The 20,865-nt window shown below is 37.4% G+C and overlaps 2 protein-coding genes across 3 annotated transcripts in view; both read right to left on the reverse strand.

Moving 5' to 3' along the window:
• The window catches only part of EPB41L5 (erythrocyte membrane protein band 4.1 like 5), a 55,611-nt gene extending 54,995 nt beyond the window's left edge, over positions 1 to 616 (reverse strand). The window contains exons 1-2 of one of the 2 annotated variants that reach the window (XM_050711744.1): positions 557 to 616; positions 297 to 478 (exon numbers count right to left, since the gene is read on the reverse strand). In XM_050711744.1, coding sequence (XP_050567701.1) covers positions 297 to 476 — 180 coding nt within the window. In that variant the 5' untranslated portion in view covers positions 477 to 478; positions 557 to 616. Of the gene's footprint in view, positions 1 to 296; positions 479 to 556 lie in introns of those variants that run through there. The other variant, XM_035536933.2, reaches the window with a different exon arrangement.
• Positions 617 to 1,472: 856 nt separating this feature from the next.
• PTPN4 (protein tyrosine phosphatase non-receptor type 4) overlaps positions 1,473 to 20,865 on the reverse strand; it is a 115,676-nt gene continuing 96,283 nt past the window's right edge. The window contains 8 exon segments of the mRNA XM_035536934.2: positions 1,473 to 8,298; positions 10,842 to 10,977; positions 13,654 to 13,802; positions 15,271 to 15,399; positions 17,337 to 17,483; positions 17,913 to 17,974; positions 18,058 to 18,148; positions 19,869 to 20,035. Of these exon segments, the coding sequence (XP_035392827.1) occupies positions 8,212 to 8,298; positions 10,842 to 10,977; positions 13,654 to 13,802; positions 15,271 to 15,399; positions 17,337 to 17,483; positions 17,913 to 17,974; positions 18,058 to 18,148; positions 19,869 to 20,035 (968 nt within the window). The 3' untranslated portion in view covers positions 1,473 to 8,211.

The following is a 20,865-nucleotide window of genomic DNA, read 5'->3' on the forward strand; positions in this document are numbered from 1 at the left end:
ACCCCCCTACCACCAGCATCACCCACTAACCACGTCCCCAGGCACCACGTCCGTCCTCTCCTTGACCACCCCCCCCCCACCCCCCCCCCCCCCCAGGGCCGGTGCCCCCCCCACCCCCCCGGGCAGCCCGTCCCGGTGCCCGAGCGCTCTCTTTCCGAGAAGCTCCGTTCACCAACGCTGCTCTCACAGCGCCTTTTTGTGCCTTCTTCTGCCCGGCGGAGCTCGGCTCGCAGGTGCCTCCACAACCCCCCCAGCCCCTTCACCCTTCAGACCGCCGCCCCGCAGCCGGGACCCACCGGCAGCTCCACGCTGACGTCCGTGCCGTCGAGCAGCGCCACCCGGCAGGTGAGCACGGCCCTCGCCTCCCCGGCGGCGGGGATGTGGGTGGCGGCGCGCTGAGCCTCCCGCAGCCGCTCCCGCTCGGCGTGCCGGCGGGCCGAGCGCCGGCCCAGCGTCCGGCGGAAGAAGCTCAGCATCGCTGCGGGAGCGTTAGTCCATGGGGGGGAAAAAAAAAAAGGGGGGGGGGGGAGGGGGGGAAAAAGGGGGAAATCGGTACCGGGCGGGGGGTGACGCGCCGCGGTCCGGCGGAGCAGCGCCCCGCGTCCCGGCGGCTCCCTGAGCCGGCCCCCGGGGGAGCCGGGGCGGGCCTCAGAAAATGGCGGAGCGCCGCGGGAGGCCCTTAAAGGGGAGAGGAGCCCGCCCAGCTCCGCCGCCCGGCCGCGCTTACGGCTCGGCTCGGCTGGGCCGTCCCGCAGCTGCCGGGGGAGGAAGGAAGGGAGATGGGGGATCCCGCTGCCGGGAGGAGAACGGAGGAGAAGCGGGGAGACGCACACCCCTTTAAGGAGGCGGAGACGGGAGCGCTCCCCCCGCCCCCAGCCAGGTGGTTGCGCCCGGCGGCGGGCGGCGGGGCGCGGCGCGGCCCATGTGCTGCCGGACGGGGGGCGGACAAATGGGGCCGGGGGAAGGGGCAGCGGCGGTGGGACCCGGCCTGCGTCCGGCCGCTGGGCGCATGGCAGCCCCCCAAGCCTCGGTGCCCCCAGCCCACCAGGAAGGGTGTGGGGGAGCTCCCTGAGGAAACCTACATCACCCTAGTCTAATTAATATGGAAAACGTGCAGTTAGCACGGAGGGTTTCAGATAGGTGCCCTCGCTCTAAACTCCTAAATTAACCACCCCAACGAAGGAGAGGGTGGTGTCTCTCATCTCCTCAACTCATCCCCTCACGAAATTTTTGCCGTGCCCCCTAAATCCTCTCATCTTCTTTTCCTACCTCTGCTTTGAACATTCCCACACTTTTTTTGGGCAGCAAACATTCATCACAATCTTCCAGCTGGCCTTTTTGTTCTTCACAGCGCTAGCCCTAGGTTTTGGCACCAGGCTCTAATCCCTACCGAGCACTGCCTGAAATCCTCACTTAAAAGTTACATACATGGCCCTGCAAAAGATGAGGAGAGTTACTCTTCCATTAGAGCAAAATTTATGGTATATATTTTCACGTAAAAAACATCAACTGATACTGTCATGCATTTTCTGTAATCAAGCAATTTCACTTCTGTTAATTTAGCATCCTCCACTAGTGCTCAGTGCAAACATACAAATCCTCTCTAAATGAAAGCAGGATTGTATTTATGGAATACAATGTCAAAAAATAAAATAAAATAAAATACAAGATGAACATTATCTGGCATCCGAACTGTATAAAAGTAGCAGAGTAAAACCATGTGTACAGCAGCAAGAAAATAAAAAAAAAAAATAAACTTTAAATTACTAAAGCACATCTTTATTTTGCAATTAAACAATTAAGATCCACAAGTAAACTATATATATATTTTCAAGTCTGTACCTAGACAACTATTTGTCAACTGAAATTAAATATATCCACAAAATATGCATAACAGCATTTTTTCACATAATAGAATGAAATTTTACTTAAGACTAAAACAAGACTTGTTAAATGTTAATTAGCATATTTATTCTGGGAACTGCTGGTTTTCGATAGAATGTTAGTGTATTGTTTTAATGGCAAGAAATTTCATTTTATCAAAATGAGGACAAATACATAAGGCCCTTTAAAGCATACAGTAGCTGCAGTGACAAAAGCTGAATTCATTTTCACATTGTCCAGTGTTGACCAATTTCAAGTTTCCATCGTTTTCAATCAGCTACCCTGGCGATTTAAGCCAAGATGTTGTGTTTTAAAGCGTCCCCCACCCCGCCATGTGCTTTTAAACAAATTTATAGGCAAAAGTCTGCTTATGGGAAGAAGCTTCCCACCCTCCCAACATTAATAAAGATACACAAGAGTTAGTCTAAACAACAAAAGCTATTCAACTCTGAGATGATTTACTTCACACTTGTCAATCATTGAGCAGTACGAAATGGAGATGAAATTTGACAACTGAAAGCCACAGCTGGAAATGCAAATTAATTACCAGAAGTAACTAGCAAAAAATATTGCCACCTCCTGATTGTTAATAATGATCTAGATAATATTCTTCCCTTTGTATTTACAGATAGTATAGCACCTGTTACAGAAAATAAAAAACCCCAAACCTTACACAAACAGCCCTGCCAAATTGACTGGTTAAAATGGGATCACTGGTAAACGAACCAAACCAAATGGAATAAAATCTGAGTACACTGGGTAAAACAAAAATCTTAGTTTTCTTACCTTAATTTTCCTGTACGATTATTACGGGTTGTTACTGTGGTGCCCCAATGTACTGAGATAATTGCACTGGGTAGTTTATAGCCTAGTCTTTGTGGATACATCCTAGTTAAAGAAAACAACAGCTTAATGTAAACTGTTTACCCCTTTCACTCATGTCTTAGGCCCCTGGCCTTGGAGTAAAAGGATGACAACTTCTTTAAACTTTGTTGTGCATTACCTTTAGTTATCAAAATTCAAATAAGTTAAGTAAAAAAAAAAATACTGATTTCCAGATAATTGATCTAATGTTAAAAATAATGCTTAGCAGAACCACTTACAGTAAACTTTGCTAATCTGCAGCTAGCTGAGAGAGATCACAGAGATAAATTTACGAGTACCCTGTAGTTTCCATTTGCGCTTTTTTTTTTTTTTTTTTTAAATGCAAGCTCTATATTCTTTTTATGACAGGAAAATTGAGGTGACGAATTATTAATATCTGTTTTCTGAAAGTCCCTCAAATACATGAGCAGTAAACCAGAAATGGTTGGAACAACAGAAATCATTCGTACCAGGGTGTAATCCAAATCATCTCTGTACAGAAACCCATTAAGCATCTCTCTCCAAACCCAATTTATTTTGTCCAATAGTTCAGTCAGTAGTAAGCATGAGATAAAGTGCTACCATTCAAACATCAAAACACTTCGAAAAAAATCACCCTTTAAAACACGTAAGCTTGCTAAATATGAAATAACACAACCAGCAAACTGTCAGCCAGTCTGTGAAACCAAAGTTCATCCTACAGCATACTAGAACAATCCAAAAAGTACATACTTTTTTTACCAAAAATGTCGGCTTTTTTTTTTGTTTGTTTTAAAGTCATATCTCCCAAAGTTTTACCAAATGAGCTCTCAATGAACAAAACATGCCAAAGTGAGCAGCTGGAGCTTGCAGCTTGTGCACCAGTTAAACTTGCAGCTGGAGAAGCCCAATGAACTGTGAAGATGCACGATTGTGCTAGCAACTAGGACAGAGGTAAAGTCCAGTGGTGACAAACTAGCCTCCTTTGCAGATTGCTAAACTAAAAAAAAATTTTTTTTCTGTTTATAACTGCTGTGAGTTAAATGAGATTGGACAAAACGGTTATATTAAAACAAACAAATCCTTTTCCCCTTGTAACAGCTTCCCAATCACCACTAACCAATCTCTGCAATTTCGTGCAAGATCCACATTTAATCAATGAATATATAAATATTTACAAGATTTTTATATTTGATCCCAGCACTAGAAGTGGCAATGGAAAAGAGCTTTTCCAGTCTTGAGACAAAAGATGGGTATTTAAATAAGAGAATATTCCCAGCCACCTGAGGACATATGTGCTATAAAAAGACTTACATAAGTGACATTAGAGGGCACCATTCCTGTACTTTGTGCTAATCCAAATATGCAGAATTTGAATACGGACCATATTCCAATTCCTCCCTTTATCCTCAGGGCTGAGGGTCTTTCAGATTGCCTGCGTAGTGGCTCTACGGTCACAACTACAGTGCGTGTATTGGACAACCTGGTTTCGCTTGGAGATTTGCAGATGGTGGATCTGTAGTTTTTCATGCTCATGCTAATTCCCTGAGCCATCAAACATCGCCCACACACCTACACAAGCATAAAAATATCACATAATTCAGCTCCACGACACACCTGGAGCTCCAGCCTCCCTATGCAAGACCTCCTCTTCTTCCCGTCTCTCTGGGCAGTGCAACTGCAGCAGCAATGCTGCACTCTGGCCCTTTCATGGGTACCACAAAGCTTTTCGGAAGCTCTCTCTGGAAAGTTGCCGGGTTCCATATCAAACACCTCATGTTCCTTAGTCTCCCAACTGCCTTCTCACCCTCTCTCTCATAGATGGTGTGCCAGCGTATAATCAGCTATACTAGATGAAGCGCTGTTGTTCTATCTGTATGGGATGTAAGCTTCCAAGACTGAACAGAAAAAATGCAGGAAAAAACTTCAGTTAACATTAAATGTAGTGTGATACAATCAAGCTCGTTTTCATAACTAGGAGAGAATATATAAAAATTAAATGCATAAAAGCAATGAGTTACTGCTTAAGACAAGTACACTACTTAAAATACCAAATGCTTCTAAGTTTAGGACAAATGAAGTCTGCAGCTCTCAGTTATCTGTTACATCTGACGCAGTATTTCTCAGAATGGATTGGCTGACAATCTGCAGGTGATTTATAAAACGATACCTGCATCTTATTTCATATTTAGCAAAGATAAAAAATGCCCCCAAAACCACACAAAGCCTTCTCTCTAGAGCCCCATGTTTTTCTACCAAAAAAACCCTTCAAATCCACTTTAAATGAGATGGTAGTGGTTGTTTTCAGTTTGAACCCAAAAGGAAAACAAAAATCTTGACATTATACATCGGCAGAAAACTGTCATAATATTGCTCTTATTTACAATGAAAACTTCATTTCTTTTTTAAAACTGGATTTGTATCATGGAAGTGTTACAAACATACTCTTTCTCCCACCCACCCAATATTTTTCCTAATCAAATGGTATGAAAATAATTATTCATAAAATCCAACAGTCATAACACTGATCACGTATAGGTCATTTTGTCTGAAAGATACATTCATGTTTGTATAGCATGAAACATACAAAAACTTCTTTAAAAAGTTTGAAGGATGATACAGATCTTCATAACCCAAAGTAAAATCTTTAGCAGTTTTGATTTTTTTTTTTTTTTTGGCCATATAAAAATATTTGAAAGGCCATTTATACCACAACCAGTAGAAACATTTGAATGAATGATGTATGGTGCAGGAAGGCTTCAGTGCTAATTCTCTTTCCCAATCGGTTTTTGGTTACCACTCTGCTTTCCAGAAGCCCAAATGCCCCTGATCAGCTGATGAGCAGTTATAAAAGAAGAGTTGCTTTGCTTCAACTTCTTTCCCAGTGCAACCAGTTAATGCACGCCAACCCATCAGCTTAAGTCAACGCAGAGGAAGATTCTGAAGAGACCTGTTATACTTGCCTGTATTTGTAATCAAAACGATAATGACAGATGACCGATAAATATCCCACACAATAATTGTGGTATAAATGGGTCTTTTGAACTCAAACTGCTTTGGCAACTTCACATTTTAAATACGTGACATCCCAACACTATGCAGTGTTGCTATAAACTTCATTTCTTGTTCCCCTCAGAGAAAAAGGGCAAATGCTATTTTCATTTACAATTTGACTACGAAGAACATTTACTTCAGTATATGAATGAATTATTTTAATTTGTAGACATTAAGTGCTGAGTTTAAAATAACCTTCCAGCTAGCTGGCATCTCAGCTAATATCATTGTATGCAAGTTAAAGCTTAAACTTTACTAAAGAAGACTTTTGTTGTTGTTGTTGCAAATGGCTTAAAATAAAACTGAGATTAAAGCTACTTTATCACTCTTTTTCAATTTGTCAGATCCAGAGATTCTTGTAAGATTCACTTTTCGCTGAGGAATAATATTGATTTAGGCATCAAATCTAGAAATATAAGTAACAAGGCCACAGGCCATCTAATATTATATTGTTTTCTAAAAATATTTAAAACTATGTTTTCCATTTGGCATTGTGGTTCATGTTTATTACTAAGTCGTAAGCCAGGATTTCACTTTGCCTGAATCCCTTTTCACTTAATATTTCATAGCTGATCTCTTTCAATGTCCATAGAACACAGTATATTATATAATATAATTCTTCAATAGTTAAAAACTTATTTAGTGTAGAACTTTCCATTTTAATTCTATGCTCTATATAGCTTATAATAAAATTTACTGGATAAACATTTTCAGGAAACCAATAAATTACTATTTTTTAAATAGAGGGCACAAAGTTATGTTGTTGCAGGGCAGTCAAAGAAGTGACTGATTATTTTTTTTTTTCTTACAGTATATTACAACGGACACCTTGCTTCTGACTTGGTTTCTTCTATACTGGAAAAACATTAACAATTGGGACATTATATATATATATATCCTTAGAGTGAGCTCAGATACTGTATCAGACAGATATTTGTAACAAATCTTCTACCTACTTAAATAAGAAGCAACCCATATCAACTGGAACAACTTTGCACAAGCAAAACAGAGGGCGACTGGGGTCATTATGGAATTAAAGTTCTGGGACAGCATTATAGTGTTCTCCTTCCTCACCCCCCACCCCCAAACAATTAGAAAAATAAAAGGCAGACCTGTACGAACATGGCTTGAAATCAACTATGAGGACTTAAAAAATAACTGGTTAGCAGATAATGGAATTAAATCACATCTGATTGTAAATTCAACTTAATTATCAGTGCTATTAAAGAATTATGTTCTAATTGAGCAAGACAGCTATTCTCAATAAAAGGATAAGAAAGTGTCAGCTTCTAATGACCTACTAGCATTTCATAGTAAGCTGCTAGTAAGTTACTAGTTGAAAGCAATGAAGGAATGTGTCAGATTTTTCACATAATTACAACACAGCAGCAAACGATGCTCATTCATTAAGTTGGCAGACGTGCTTTTGCTACTGAGTGTAGCACACAGGTACTTGTATAAGGAAAGAGGGAACGGTATTTCCATGACCCCTTGCAGTAACATATTCCAAGCACCAAGGGCTGTTTTTAAAATCTGAACCCATTAAGATAAATACGACAGGACAAGACCACCCCCCACAGAATCATGAGTGCCTTTCACTGGATGTACGCTGTAAGTCTCAAGGCACTTAAGGGGTTAAGACAATGCATGCACTAGTTCCCATCACGTAATCTTAAGTCACATGAATCAGAATACACCAGTGTATGACACACAAGCTGTGTCAAAGAAATGCTGTTTATTTTTTTTAATTTTTATTATTGTTTTCTTTTTTTTTTTCCTCTTTTTTTTTTTCTTTTTACAAGATGCTGGTAAGTGGGCATTATGCAGCTACTGCTGGGTTAACACAGATGCCAGCTTTCCTCTAACAACCAGCTGGTCTCTAATAAGGGCGTAGGACAGTGTGCTGCATCAGTAGGCAGTGTGTATCTATCTAGTATCGGCAATATTGCTAATGTTGTAAAAAAAACAAAACAGTGAGAGTCTGTACATAGTAAATAAACCTAGCACTGGAGAAAGACCATGGCTTAGTGTATTTTTTCATTTGTTTTCCATTTTTAAGAGACATGGGTGTAAAACAAAGTGAAATAATTCCAAGCCTTGTTTGTAGCAATTCAACCAGAAGCGCAGTATATGGCACTACAATGAAATATCGTAGATTACCCTGAACACGATTAGTTCTTTCAGTTTGTGGTTTGTTCGGAGCAAAGCACGAAAATAAAGTCTTCAAACAGATGAAGGTTAGAAGAGTTTCAGAGACTGATTTTGTTTCAACATAAAGTGCAACAGTGCTGAAGTTTTCAAAGTCCTTTGTGAATTCTTTGCCGTACTTCACTATCACTTCCTGCAAGCAGTATTATGGCACAAAGAATGCTGCCAGTTCATTATACAGAGGACAGGATTCCTCAATTGATATCCTAGGGTTTTTGCTCTTTATTTATGTGGTGATGCTTGTAAAGGTTTAATAAATCCTTCTTCGTACACCTTCAAAATAGCTTCACATACAAATCTGTATTGACTCTGAAAAGGAAAGCAGATTCAATTAATTGAAAAGAAACAGCCTTGAGACATGTCCTTTGGAAGCAGGAAAGGTCTCTAGTATTTCCAACCCTATTTCCTTAATGGTCTGAGAACTGTGCTTCAAAGTTAGTTTAGAAAACACAAAACAATAGAAACAGTGTATTAGAACTTGAGAAACTTCTTGTTTCTCGACAGGAGTGGAATGAATAGCACTTTGAAATATATAACTGAAGTCACACCCACAACACCAGTCCTGTTCTTATAACATCACTTCTTCAGTAATTTTCTACCCTTCATTTCATTACTGAAATTTCACTGACCTAACCTTTCCATGCACTTGGCATTTAGAAGCTACAGCAGCACCTGTAGCTAGCACTATCAACTTCTAAAGCACTTCTTCATACTTACATTAATTCTGCCATGTTACTGGCATCTCTCAGAATTTGAGGAAAAAAGTGTTTCATGTTGAAAAAAACAAAACCCAATTTCTTAACACTGTATAATGTCTAACTCTACACACATTCAAGTTGAGCACCAGCATATGTAGAGGCCACTAATACCTCGTTTTAAACAAATATTAGTTAAAAAACAACAGCAACCAAATTCAAATAAGACAAAAATAAAAGAAAATAAAAATCATTGTTTTGTAAAGCACCACAACTAACAATGAATACTGCATATAGCATATACGCTAGTCAGAAACCTAGCATTCCTATCTTTTTCATGTCTTGGGATATCCCTATCTACACAGTAATTGTTGACGTCTGGTCTTAGATGGGCACAGTAACAGATTTAGTAATAGAATTATTATATATTGTATTGTTGCATATATATTAATACATTTGAATTCATACTTATTTGTGGAGCATATGCATTCTGCCTCCAGTGCTCCCCAACGGAGCTTTTCCAAACTCTCTTCCTATAGTAAGCATACAGGGGAATCATGCATGGGGCCATCTTGCGGACATTAAGTGAATCTTTCAGGATATACAAAATCAGGAATAGACATCATAAGGAGAAATTATGATAGATAATGTTTATTATCCCCCCTCATTCTGATGCAGTGAAACGCATTTGTGTTCCACTGCAGATAGAACATGCTCATTTTTTTGAATAGAAAAATGAAAAAAAAAGATATTCAGCACATTCTGGGGAAAAAAATAGTTAGAACCCTTACCCCTGTACCTCCCCCCTTTACTAATAAAAGTCTCTTCCTCTCTATGTATGCTATAGAGATGTACAAACTCATACTGTATCACCATCACATACAGCAAGAGCCATCCTTTATTGTTTTTCATATATCATCATTTTCCTCATCCTTCCCGTCCCAGCGGAATAACACTTTTATTTTTATAAATTTTATTTATTTTTGTGGAAATGAATACTGGACAGCAGCATTGAACTACAGATGACCTAGAAATGGAGGCTTATATTATTTTTTTTAGTCTGAATACCTTCTGAAGAACATAAAAGGTTTCTTCAAATTTAGGTGAAGGAACAGCAACAGGAACACTGACATTACTACAACGGATAACTAGCTGCAGGTAATTATGGCAGAGATTTGACACTGGATCTAGTGCCTTTTTTCCTTCAAAATACTTTCCCTTTAAATACAGCGAGTAAAAACTATACAACTGAATGTTGATTCAAATAAACAAACTGAAACTGGTCAAAAAATGGAACAACCAAGACTTCAGGCCTTTCTTTGAAAGGCAACACAACTCAGTATTTTGACCCTTTTTACATACTTTGTAAAAATGTAATGCAAACAGCTCAGAGATAAGCAACACCTGACTGACACAAATAAAAAGGTTCTAAATCTGTTCTAAAACCCTTCTAATCCTTTTATAGTTCAGAAATATAACATATGAAAGAAACATAGCAATTATCTCAAAAACAAACAAACATCATCAATCCAGGGAAAGTTCCAGCATCTTAAGATACTTGAACTGTAAAGAGAGCACCAGAAGAATTCCAGAAGCAAGTTACCTTTTTTAAAAATAAATTATTTTGATATATCTGGGATCAGCTTTAATAATTCTGTTTTTAAAATATAATTTCTTTGATTATTTTCCCCTTACTAAAGTCATTACGGGACAGTGTGAAATTTTGTTTTCACTATTACTAGCGTAACAAGATCACCGAATTGCATCACTGAAGGTTTTTTCTTGCATGTCTTAGATCTTTCTGTGTTAGCCTTTTATATTATTCCCATTTTTAACTTTTAGAATTATGCTCCTGCCTTCTCTACTGAGCAATTTGTACACTACTGAAAATTGGCCCTTTTTGACATTAACTGCCAGACAACCCTGAAAAAGCCGCTGCTTTTCCCCAAGTTGTTTTTGTAGAAATTTAAAGACTTGCTCTTTTCCAATAACTAGAGCAATTTATTTCTGTCTGGAGCCAAGGCTGCAGCTACACTGGGTAAAGACACCTTCTTTGAAAAACGATAAACAGCAAGTATATTAAAATATGTTTAATGATACAACTAAATAATATGAAATTATTCTTCTACAACACAGAAAAACAAGTCTGATACTCACAGGTGTTTGGATCATCATGGCCCTTTGATCTCTCATAGTTCTTACAATATCTAATGGATAAACAGGCTGATTGCACTCAATGAGACACATTGCTGTCTCCATAGTGATGAGAACTCCTGTCCGTCCAATCCCAGCACTGTAAAAACAACAAAAAATAAAGTATCTGAAAGACAGTTCACATTTAAAGGCCACGTTTTCCTAAATGGTGTATAAACCACCCCACCAAACTTAAGACCTCCCTTCTCAAGGATTCTCATGATTGAGCTTTACGATAACAGGGGTTAGACAGATTGGGTGTCACTGGAAGCTTCCATCCTGCCTGAAAAGAGCAGAAGGCAGTGCAGAACTGTCAATCCTCTTCAGAGAATTGACAGTTCTTAACCTAGCTTTTAACTAACAGAATCTACAAATATATTTATTCATTCAAAATATTGTTTTGCAGTTTTAAAATAGAAACCTAATGTTCCTTCATACTTGAATATAAAACCAAATCCGTTTTTTCAGACATCACCATTATCTCAACTCATACAATTATTATTTGTCAGTAAATTAAAGTTTGCTTCTAAATTAATTAGTTAATATAAACATTGTCTTTGAAGCTTAATTGTTCTGATTCTGAAGCATAATTTCAGATTAAATCCAGCCAAACTACTACTTTAAGTTTTTGTCCAGAAGGTGGCATCAAAGCTACTACATATTTCAGTGATGTCATGAAACTTTCATGACAAGATGTAAATTTACTGGTTATATAAAACTACTCCACAACATTTTACACCTCTAGAATTTATACATACAGAATTTGTATGCAGAATAGACCATGAAATGCAAGCAGGAATGGTATTTGTCAAAGAATCTTTAACAATTCATTTTACAATGTCAAAAGATCCAGATAAGGGCAACAACAAGGATGGAAAGTATGATACAGTTTCCATATGATAAATATCAGGTGAGCTAAGACTCTTCAGCTTGGGAAAAGAAACCATTGCTTGATGGAGTGGAACACTGATACTTAACAGAAGACAAGAAAATCACGAATGGCAGGAACAGGGTGGGTGGCTCACCATCTCTTACGGAACAAGAATTAGAAACTGTTCAGCTAAACTGTTAGAAGCCTTGTTAAAGTAAAAACAAACAAACAAAAAAGTTTAGATACAAATTTGCAGAACTTGCCAAAGGACAGGAATGCAGGAATTCAAGAACTCAGAAACAAGAACAGAAATGTCCTTGGAAAAGAAAGGCACTGGAGCTGCTACACAGACAAACGTAACAGGTTCAGTAATTTCTTTAACTTGAAATGAGTTGGAAGCTGGGCAAGTTACATGGCACAAGCACCATAAAACCTTGCTTGGTTCTTAATTTTCCTGAAGCATCTATTTAAGATCAATGGTCCAAACAGAACAGAGTACATTCAGCCTGATTTTGAATAACATTTCTTTCTTAAAGTACATTCTGTGCTACACCTTTTTTCCTTTAAAGGCTACTGAGAAAGGTGCCATGGAAATAAAATGCTTACAGTTAAGATTCACTCACTTCTGAAGTTTCTCATCTCAGTACTCTTCTACAATGGCAAATCTCAAAAAAACACTAATTTAGAAGCAAGTCACCAATTTTTACAGGGAATAAAGATTGTTACACCAGAGTGTCCTTTCATCAGCGCTGTGTTCAGGCTATATGGATTATAAATTGTTTAACCACTCTCAGTTCAGTCAAAAAACTTGTCAGTAGCACTGAGAACTAAATGTAATCAGAGAAGCAATAGCGACGAACACAACTTGAAAACAAGTGTTATAAAGTAGCTCAACATAACAAAACCCTTCCCTATTCTTCGGATTTTTGTTGCTTTACAATCTTTTTTTTTTTTTTTTTTTTTTCATTTTAAACTACTGTTGTATGATAGAGGAGTCTTCTCTATTAGGTACTTGGATTGCCCATACTAAAACTGGTGCCTCAGGTCTAAAACCGAACTTCACCATTTTGGTGCTGTAATGTCTAGTCCCCTTATACTGAGCAGCTAGTAAAAATAGCATGCCAACACCATGCGGAAGAACCCCTGGGCTCCTTCAGCTTGACCTCGCTAGTGAAATTCAGTTATATTTCCCAACAGCCATCAAGTTAGGTCAATTAAGTAAATTATGCCAAACTGTGGTATTCTCTCCTTTTTTTCTGAGAGACATGAAACTGTTTTAAATGTTGATACTGAAATTATCAGAGTGGAGCCAGTTTGATACCTCACTGAGAGGAACGAAATTGTTCCTGAACTCCAGTGTCTCTGTAGACTTGCACACTTTGTACTGTGTTAATGAAACTATTTGTTCAGAACCATATCAACCGAAATATAGCAATAATGAAGTTGAAGAAAAATATCATTTTGAGACACTGGAATTCTAGCAGTGCCAATTGGTTTTCCCTAATTCAGAAGATTTACCCTGACCAACACAAAGCAGAAAAGACAGCCAAACCAATTAAATACAATTTCTGATACACAAAGTCATAAAAAAGTAGTCATCTTAAGCAAGCTTCCTAGGTATCTTTCACCATCTACTTGAATTACATAGACCACTAGCACAAGCATTTAACTTAAACAAATCAATCCCCACCCAGATTCATGGATGTAGATACCCAAAATTCTGCTTATTGAAAGTGATTACAACTTTAAGAAAAACGAACTGTTTAATTTAAAGGTTGAGTTCTCCTGTAATCTGCGGATACAGTTAAATGTTTATTTGAACAACAAAGCACAGAAATACTATTTGATAATAAACAAGTTCGATTTTGTGATTTAGCAAAATTGGAGGGGAAAAAAAAGGGATACCTGCAATGAACAACAACAGGTTCTTCTCTGCCAGCCCGCTTCTTCCGCACTAGACACACAAAATCTAGGAAATCACTGGAATCATCAGGAACCCCATGATCAGGCCATGCTATATACTGAATTTGGGTCAGTTGGCGGCTTTCCTCTTTCTAAACAGAAACGTAAGATTTATTGAAGGGTAACTCAGGTTCCATGGAGGGGAAAACAAACAAATAAATAAAAATCAATGGTACATTTACATCAACTTGTGCCTATAATAGATGTAGCTTCTGGAAACTTTCAGTTGTCAATTTTTGCTCATTGTGGATTTTACAATTACATTTTTTTTGTTAAAAACAAAAACGGCAGGTTAGAAAATGGCACTCCATGTAATAGTAAAAACAGTTCAAGGATACAAACAGTCTATCTAAACACCAGACGTACAAGAAGGTAGCCAAATCTTTAACAAAACAAATTTAGCAGAAAGAGGTACCATCTTACTAGATCAAATGGCAGCACAGGAATAGAGAGAGGGGAAGACAGGACTTCCAGGCATGAAAGCCTTCTTTCAGACTTTGTGTGAACGCCAGTATTGTGTTGGATTTAACTGCACCTCTAATTTTATCCAGCTTACTTCACAAGATGCAGAATGACTTGGTTTTCCACTCCCACCCCCTCGCTCGAATGTCACAAACATATCACATGCCTCTGGTGAGCGAAGGGGGCAGGCCGTACAATCGGAGTAAAAGAAGCATTTCAAAGAACAGAAGTTACAGTACGTTAAATAACCCTTTGGCATGGAATCATTTACAGAGCTTCCACTACTGATAATAAATGAGCAATTGTCTCAACAGCATACAGGAAAGGAATTTTAACTGCAAATTGACTAAAAGGAAGTTCTATAAAACTGACATCTCATCTGGAAATCCATGCAGTGAGAGAGAAGTACATGAACTACAGATAACCATTTCCAAACATTTCTGAGACTGAAATGCGAACTGGCGAAGCTCTGGAAACTACATATTCCCTCAAACTCCATGCTATTCATGTTTAATCTGGGAGGTCCTGGTTTACATCTCATTGCTGATCCCAATTCATGCTTCTCTCAGCAGGATTTATCTTCCATCTACCTGCACACAATCTCCAAGATGGAATTATAAAGAACCGTTTGCCACCAAAAAGGTGGATTTTCAGTAGCAATACTCAAACACTGCTTCTGTTTGATGTTTTGAAAGCATCAAGGGAATAACAAGTTTCTCAACTTTTACTCTTTTTCATTGTCCAGGTCTTGAAAGATGGCAATAAAAGTCTTTAAGACAAATAATACATCTTTTATGTGATTCTAAACCAATTACTATTATTATGGAAACCAAATCCTTGTGATATTTTGCTTATAAATGGTTATCATGCTAACAGCAGAACTTATACAAAGTAAAAACATTGCAATAAGACTAGTTTTCTAAAGGTTTCTAGAAATAAACAGTTCTATTCACATGGATATGTCATCAAGATTTTAAAAAGCCTGATTAGGTAGTTTCAGATAGTCTGTGAGGATCCCACAGATTAATACTTCATATGCATACATATGTGTGTGTGTATATATATATACATATATATATATATATAAAATGATTTTACCTCCAGATTAGTCAATGTCATTTCTCGAAACACATAAGCAGGATTTCCTTCTTCTGAATGGCAGGTAATCTGGAAATTCCCATATGATGAGCTTCCTGATGGCTCTGGCCAGTATTGATGGCATTTAACCTGAAGTCAACACATTTTTAAAGATGTTTGTGTTTAAATTCAGAATATTATTTTCAATCTCTCTAGTTGCTTATTCCTTTGTTCAGTAAATAATATTTTGATCACTTTGTAATTACTATTAGTTTACTTACCAAATAGACTGTGCTACTTAATTAACTACAGATCAAATAATGTGCCGCAGAGCACCAACTCAGTGCTAGTGTAAATTGATGCCTTTATCTTTAGCTAGAATTTGTTTTTAAATTGTATTTATAAAATATTTCATCTTAATACTTGAGTGACAAAAGCGCTGCTTTATAAATATTTCTGACCTCTAAAAACTTAACGTAATCTTCTTAAAGCACATGTATATGGGAAAAGAACATATGAAAAAAAGAAAGGAGATAAGCAACAAAAAAGCTGCTAAACCAATTCAGAAATGAGGGGAATGCAGATGGTGGGCTCCAAAGACTCTTGATAAAGTCACCAGTGCGAATGAAAACTCTAAAAACTAAGATTTTTAGATATATTGCTTAACGGCCTAATTATAGAGGTCATTTCAGCTCAAGTGTACTTTTGTTTTTCCAACCCACCTGGCGATTCTTTAAGAGCAGCCAGATTTGCAGACTTCCTGCTCCACTGAGACATCCCGGCATGCAGTGGGATAGTGATGTCAGTAGCCTCATGATCAGCTTTAGAGCAGGGAGTCTGCCTATGGGTATAAGACAGATAAGTCCTTTTACTTAATTATTTAGCAGCTCTCCAAAGAGCTCCACAAATATCATTATTGAGTGGGGTGGGGAAACCTCAGAACTGCTATTGCAAGTCTGTTTGTAGCAGATTTGTAAAGAAAATTCAAATTAAAAGGGCACTTGTACTGAAATTCCCTCTAATCATATTTATTTGGGAGCAGGCAGCATCACGCTAATGTTGAGTCACTGAAAAAAAGTTTAAAAACACCGCAACTCCCCTTCAATTATTTTAATTACATTTAGAGGCCTGACCTCCCAACAAATACATGGTTATTACTAAGTTACAATATATACAGACAGCTGAAATATAGTCTGAGTTGATCGGAACACCCACAATGTTCCATAAATCCATCTTCAAAAGAAATCCTGAATTATGAGAAATTCCACTAAACTATTATTCTAGTATGTCATTTCTGTCCACACACTCAATCATCCAGTGCTACTGTGAATGCTCCAGACCTGATAACTCTGGAACTAAACCATTTGTATGACTAGATTTTATTGTTTTGCTTGTCTCCAAAGGACAAAGCTGCACAACAAATGAAGCTAATAAAGAAAAACTATTGCTTTAAAAAAAAAAAAGCCTTTGACAACACCACGAACAATTATTTTCAGCAATTCATAAGTCTCTACTTCTGCAAGTTTTTGTATGAAAAAGACTGAAAGGACAATGATTTTTTCACACAATTAAACAAATGTTCATAGCCTCAGAAGAACATTTTATGAAGAATTTTATATTTCAAGTTTATCAAGGATTCTCTTAAAGACAGCCATCCAGGCACGTTATCTCAACACTACAAAGCTACTTTAGGCTGCCTTAAAAATTTATCTCTACATATCAAAGAACTAATTACAAGAACTGATTCCATTTTTTGGAGTTTCATCATTTGAAGATTAGAGAAAAGAAGACTCATGAAAGTAAATTCTAGTTTGACAAGAGTCAAACCAATAAGCCAAAAATATTTTAAGAAATACATGGGGACTTAAATGTATTTCAGCACTGAACAGAGTTTTAATATTAGCTACACTAAGAATATCAAAAGGTTTAAAATGTAAGATTCATCACTACAACAGTAGTGAGAATGCACTGCCCTTATGAAAACAGTTGCACTACCTGTTGTAACAGTATCTTCCTCGGATCTTTTAAATGGCAATCATCAACAGATTTTGTTATGTAAGTGGTATTTAAGAAAATCTTGTACTTACTCTACCCCGTTCAACTTGAGTTGTTAACATTACAACCATAGATGAGCCTTGTTCCCAAGTCATCTGCCAAAAATCAGGACAAGTGTTTGGCAATGGACCTTGACAAGCAATGTACTGGTTTATTATAGTGGAAGAAGGGATTTCCATCTAAGAGAAGATAAAATCATTATTTTAATTCTTGCATTCACCATGAGAATGAATTTCTGTTAGTTACACATCAGACAATGTTTAGTGACTAACAGATAAAAAAGCAACATTACATGAATTCTATTTACTGCAGCTTAGTCACTACTGCCTCATTAGTAATCCAAAAAGAATAGTGTGTTCCTCTGGTAAAGGGCTACTTTCTCCTAGTTTTTTTTTTTTTTTTTTGCTTGTTTCTTTTATAAAATTACCTGCCACAAAGTATAGCAATTAAGCAAACCTCCAGTAAATTTCAAACCATTTTATTACAGGCTTACCCAGACAATCTAGCCTCGACTAGATTCACATGAATTTTTTTTTTCACTTGAGTTCTCCGTTGCAAAACTGCAAAATTACTTAATGTCAGAAACTATTTTTAAAAACAGTACTCACATTTATGTAATTTGCATTGATGTAATCTTCATTACTTTTTAAAATAACCCGTGTAGCATCATCTGAAAAAAATTTTAGAAAGATGTTACTTATTTACTAACCAGGGTAAAATACTTTTAGAACACAAATACACACACATACTTACAAGGCGAAATGTCTCTGTATCTATTTTTGGAAATGTTTTGAGGTAATCTGGCACAAGACATTGTCATTCCAGGTTTTTTCCTATACAATTGCTAAAGACAAAAAAGATGGCCAAGACCACAGGAGATAAAAAATACCTGTTAGTATATGCATAGAGATACTTTTTATAACATAAATTACTGAACAAAGATTGTTTCAACAAATATGGAAATACTTTTTATAAGAAAGCCCTATGAAATATTCTATGGGATCGTTTAAAATAATCGAGACATCATCACCATTTGGTTAAAGACAAACTGACTCTTAAATTTCCGGCTTCCATAAGATCACTAATCCAGTGAAGTCAGTATTATATAATGTTAAGGGAATTGACAGATACTGACATTCCACATGGTGGTTTAGGGCAAGCAGATGGTGTTGTGTATAGCTCTCTACCTACAATGAAGTTGTTTCAGAGCTTTTTTTGTTTTGTCAGATATCTTCCTGCATTTCATTAGGTATACAGTGAATCCTGGGCTACCTTGTGCTTTTCTTGCACAGTATCTCCTTTGAGCGGTTTCTGTCCTGTCATGCCTTAGTCATTCACTGCCATAACCATTGTGCTGCAAACAGTACCGGTGATATCATCCAGGTTCAATAAAAAGCACTTAAACTTAAAATCTGAATTATTTAAATAATTTGTTTTAAAGTGAACTCCTAAGTGAATTGATAGAGAACCAGAGTAAGAGATGTGGCAAGTAGAGCTTTTAAATCACTTTTCAACCAGAGAACACAACCTTTCACTTGTCCTCCCAGCATAAAACATGGTGACTACACACATTCCATGCACAAGTTTGACATCCTATGGTAATGAAACAGCTAAATGAAGACCTGGGAGTTATGCATCAGTACACCCATACGTTTCTTGACCCAAACACACACACCAAAGCCATTTATGTAACACTGTTACAAAACCGTACAAAAACTGTCCCTGGAAGAGCTCCCAGTCTAAACCTATGCAGTATAACATACAAGGTACACATACTGCAAAATATAGGTACTATTCTATGTATAAAATAAATACATTTTACCACCAGAAGTCTCAAATAGTATGTTTTATAAATATACATTGTGATACATAACCTTAGGTCTCTGGTGAGGCATTCACACTGCTGTGTTTTACAAATTACTGCTTCTTGCTTTAAGTCACTTGACCTCATGCATTAACGAAGATGGAGTATCATCAGAACACAAGTTAGTGCTAAAGAAAGACTATAGCTATCAGCAGCTATGGACACCAAAAGAAATGCACTGTTCTTTTCAAATATGCCAAAAAATTAACTATTTATAAAGTAATGTTACACATTCTTAATAGGGCTGTATTTTCCATTGGTAATTTTATATTCCCTCATTGAAATAGAACATAAAATGTCAACAGTTCAGCTGTCATTCAGCTCCTACATTAACTTTGATTAGTAATGAAGGTCTGAGTACAGAACACAAATTTTTGGTATGGATTTTTGTCATCACCACTATAAAAGTTTATTAAAATAGGCCCCTGATAACCATAAAAAGTTGCAAGCAATCAATAAGGCTATTTAAAACTGAAACAACATTTAGAAATAGTATTGGATTGGTTATTCTATGCCATAACTTTGGACATGTAGTGTTTCCTCTACAGGACTTTTTTTAATTCTTTCTTTTGAGTGTTAAGTCAATTGTTGTACTCAAAATTGCTGATGGTACTGAAATTTAAGTGAAGTTTTCTGTTTTAAATGATTACTATCCCAAAAGACTTGAAACTTGCGCACAACTACAGGTGACAGTACTCACATCAAACTGAGCCAGAACAGTTCCAGTGATAAGCCCCTCTGCTAGCTGAATCATGGATTCCCTCAGAGCATTATCATCTTGATGGACACCATCGAGTGGAGATTTCTCAGGGATGTACTGGAAGTCAGGCTCGCTCTCCAGCTTCTCTTCCACAACATCATAGACAGCTACAAAAAATAAAAGTATGAAGGCTCTAACCAGACATGCTGTTTGGCAAGTAAAGTTAACTTTAAGTCACTTATTTAAATCAACTAAAAAGGCATTTCTCCTGTAGAAAAATCCACATTTATTAACGCATTGATTTTAATCCTCATCATCAAGGGCAAGTAGCCTTTACTGATTACTAGCACCCATGACAAAGCTATTTTTGGCTTTAATAGTCATTTTAAGCAAAAGCACATTTTGATCAAACCTCACGTTAGGCCCTACCTTGTCTGGTGTACTCCCTAATCTCAAATTCCCACATCATGCCTCTGAAGGCACTAAGGTACATTTACATTTTTACTTTTATTTCATTTTGTACTGATTTGTTCTTTCAGGCTTTGGTGATTAGGGCAAGACATGCAGACCACCAGAGAAAATGGCACTAATATATGCCATTATAACACTATCAATGCTGTATGTGTGCCCTACCTATAAACAAACTGAAAAATAACATGCATCATCTACTATACATAACAAACATGCTGTTAGAAAGCCTCTCTTTAGTTGAAAATTGCATGATCACGAAGGAGGAAACTAGCAGCTCCTCACTTCTACAACTCAAATGTTTTTATCCAGATCACAAAGATGATCAACACATAAGGGGATACCAATTTAGTAACTTGTAAACAAACAAACAATTTTATATGAAAAAGAAAGTAAACAAAAACCGCAAGAAAGCTTGCACACAGAACGTGAGCATAAATAGGAAGCATGAATCAGTGAATACAGGAAATATTGTTTATGAGGTGTTTGACATATTCTCCTAAAGTAATTTCAATTATTCTGATTGAAC

This window comes from Cygnus atratus, chromosome 6, assembly GCF_013377495.2.
Source record: "Cygnus atratus isolate AKBS03 ecotype Queensland, Australia chromosome 6, CAtr_DNAZoo_HiC_assembly, whole genome shotgun sequence".
Lineage (NCBI taxonomy): Eukaryota > Metazoa > Chordata > Aves > Anseriformes > Anatidae > Cygnus > Cygnus atratus.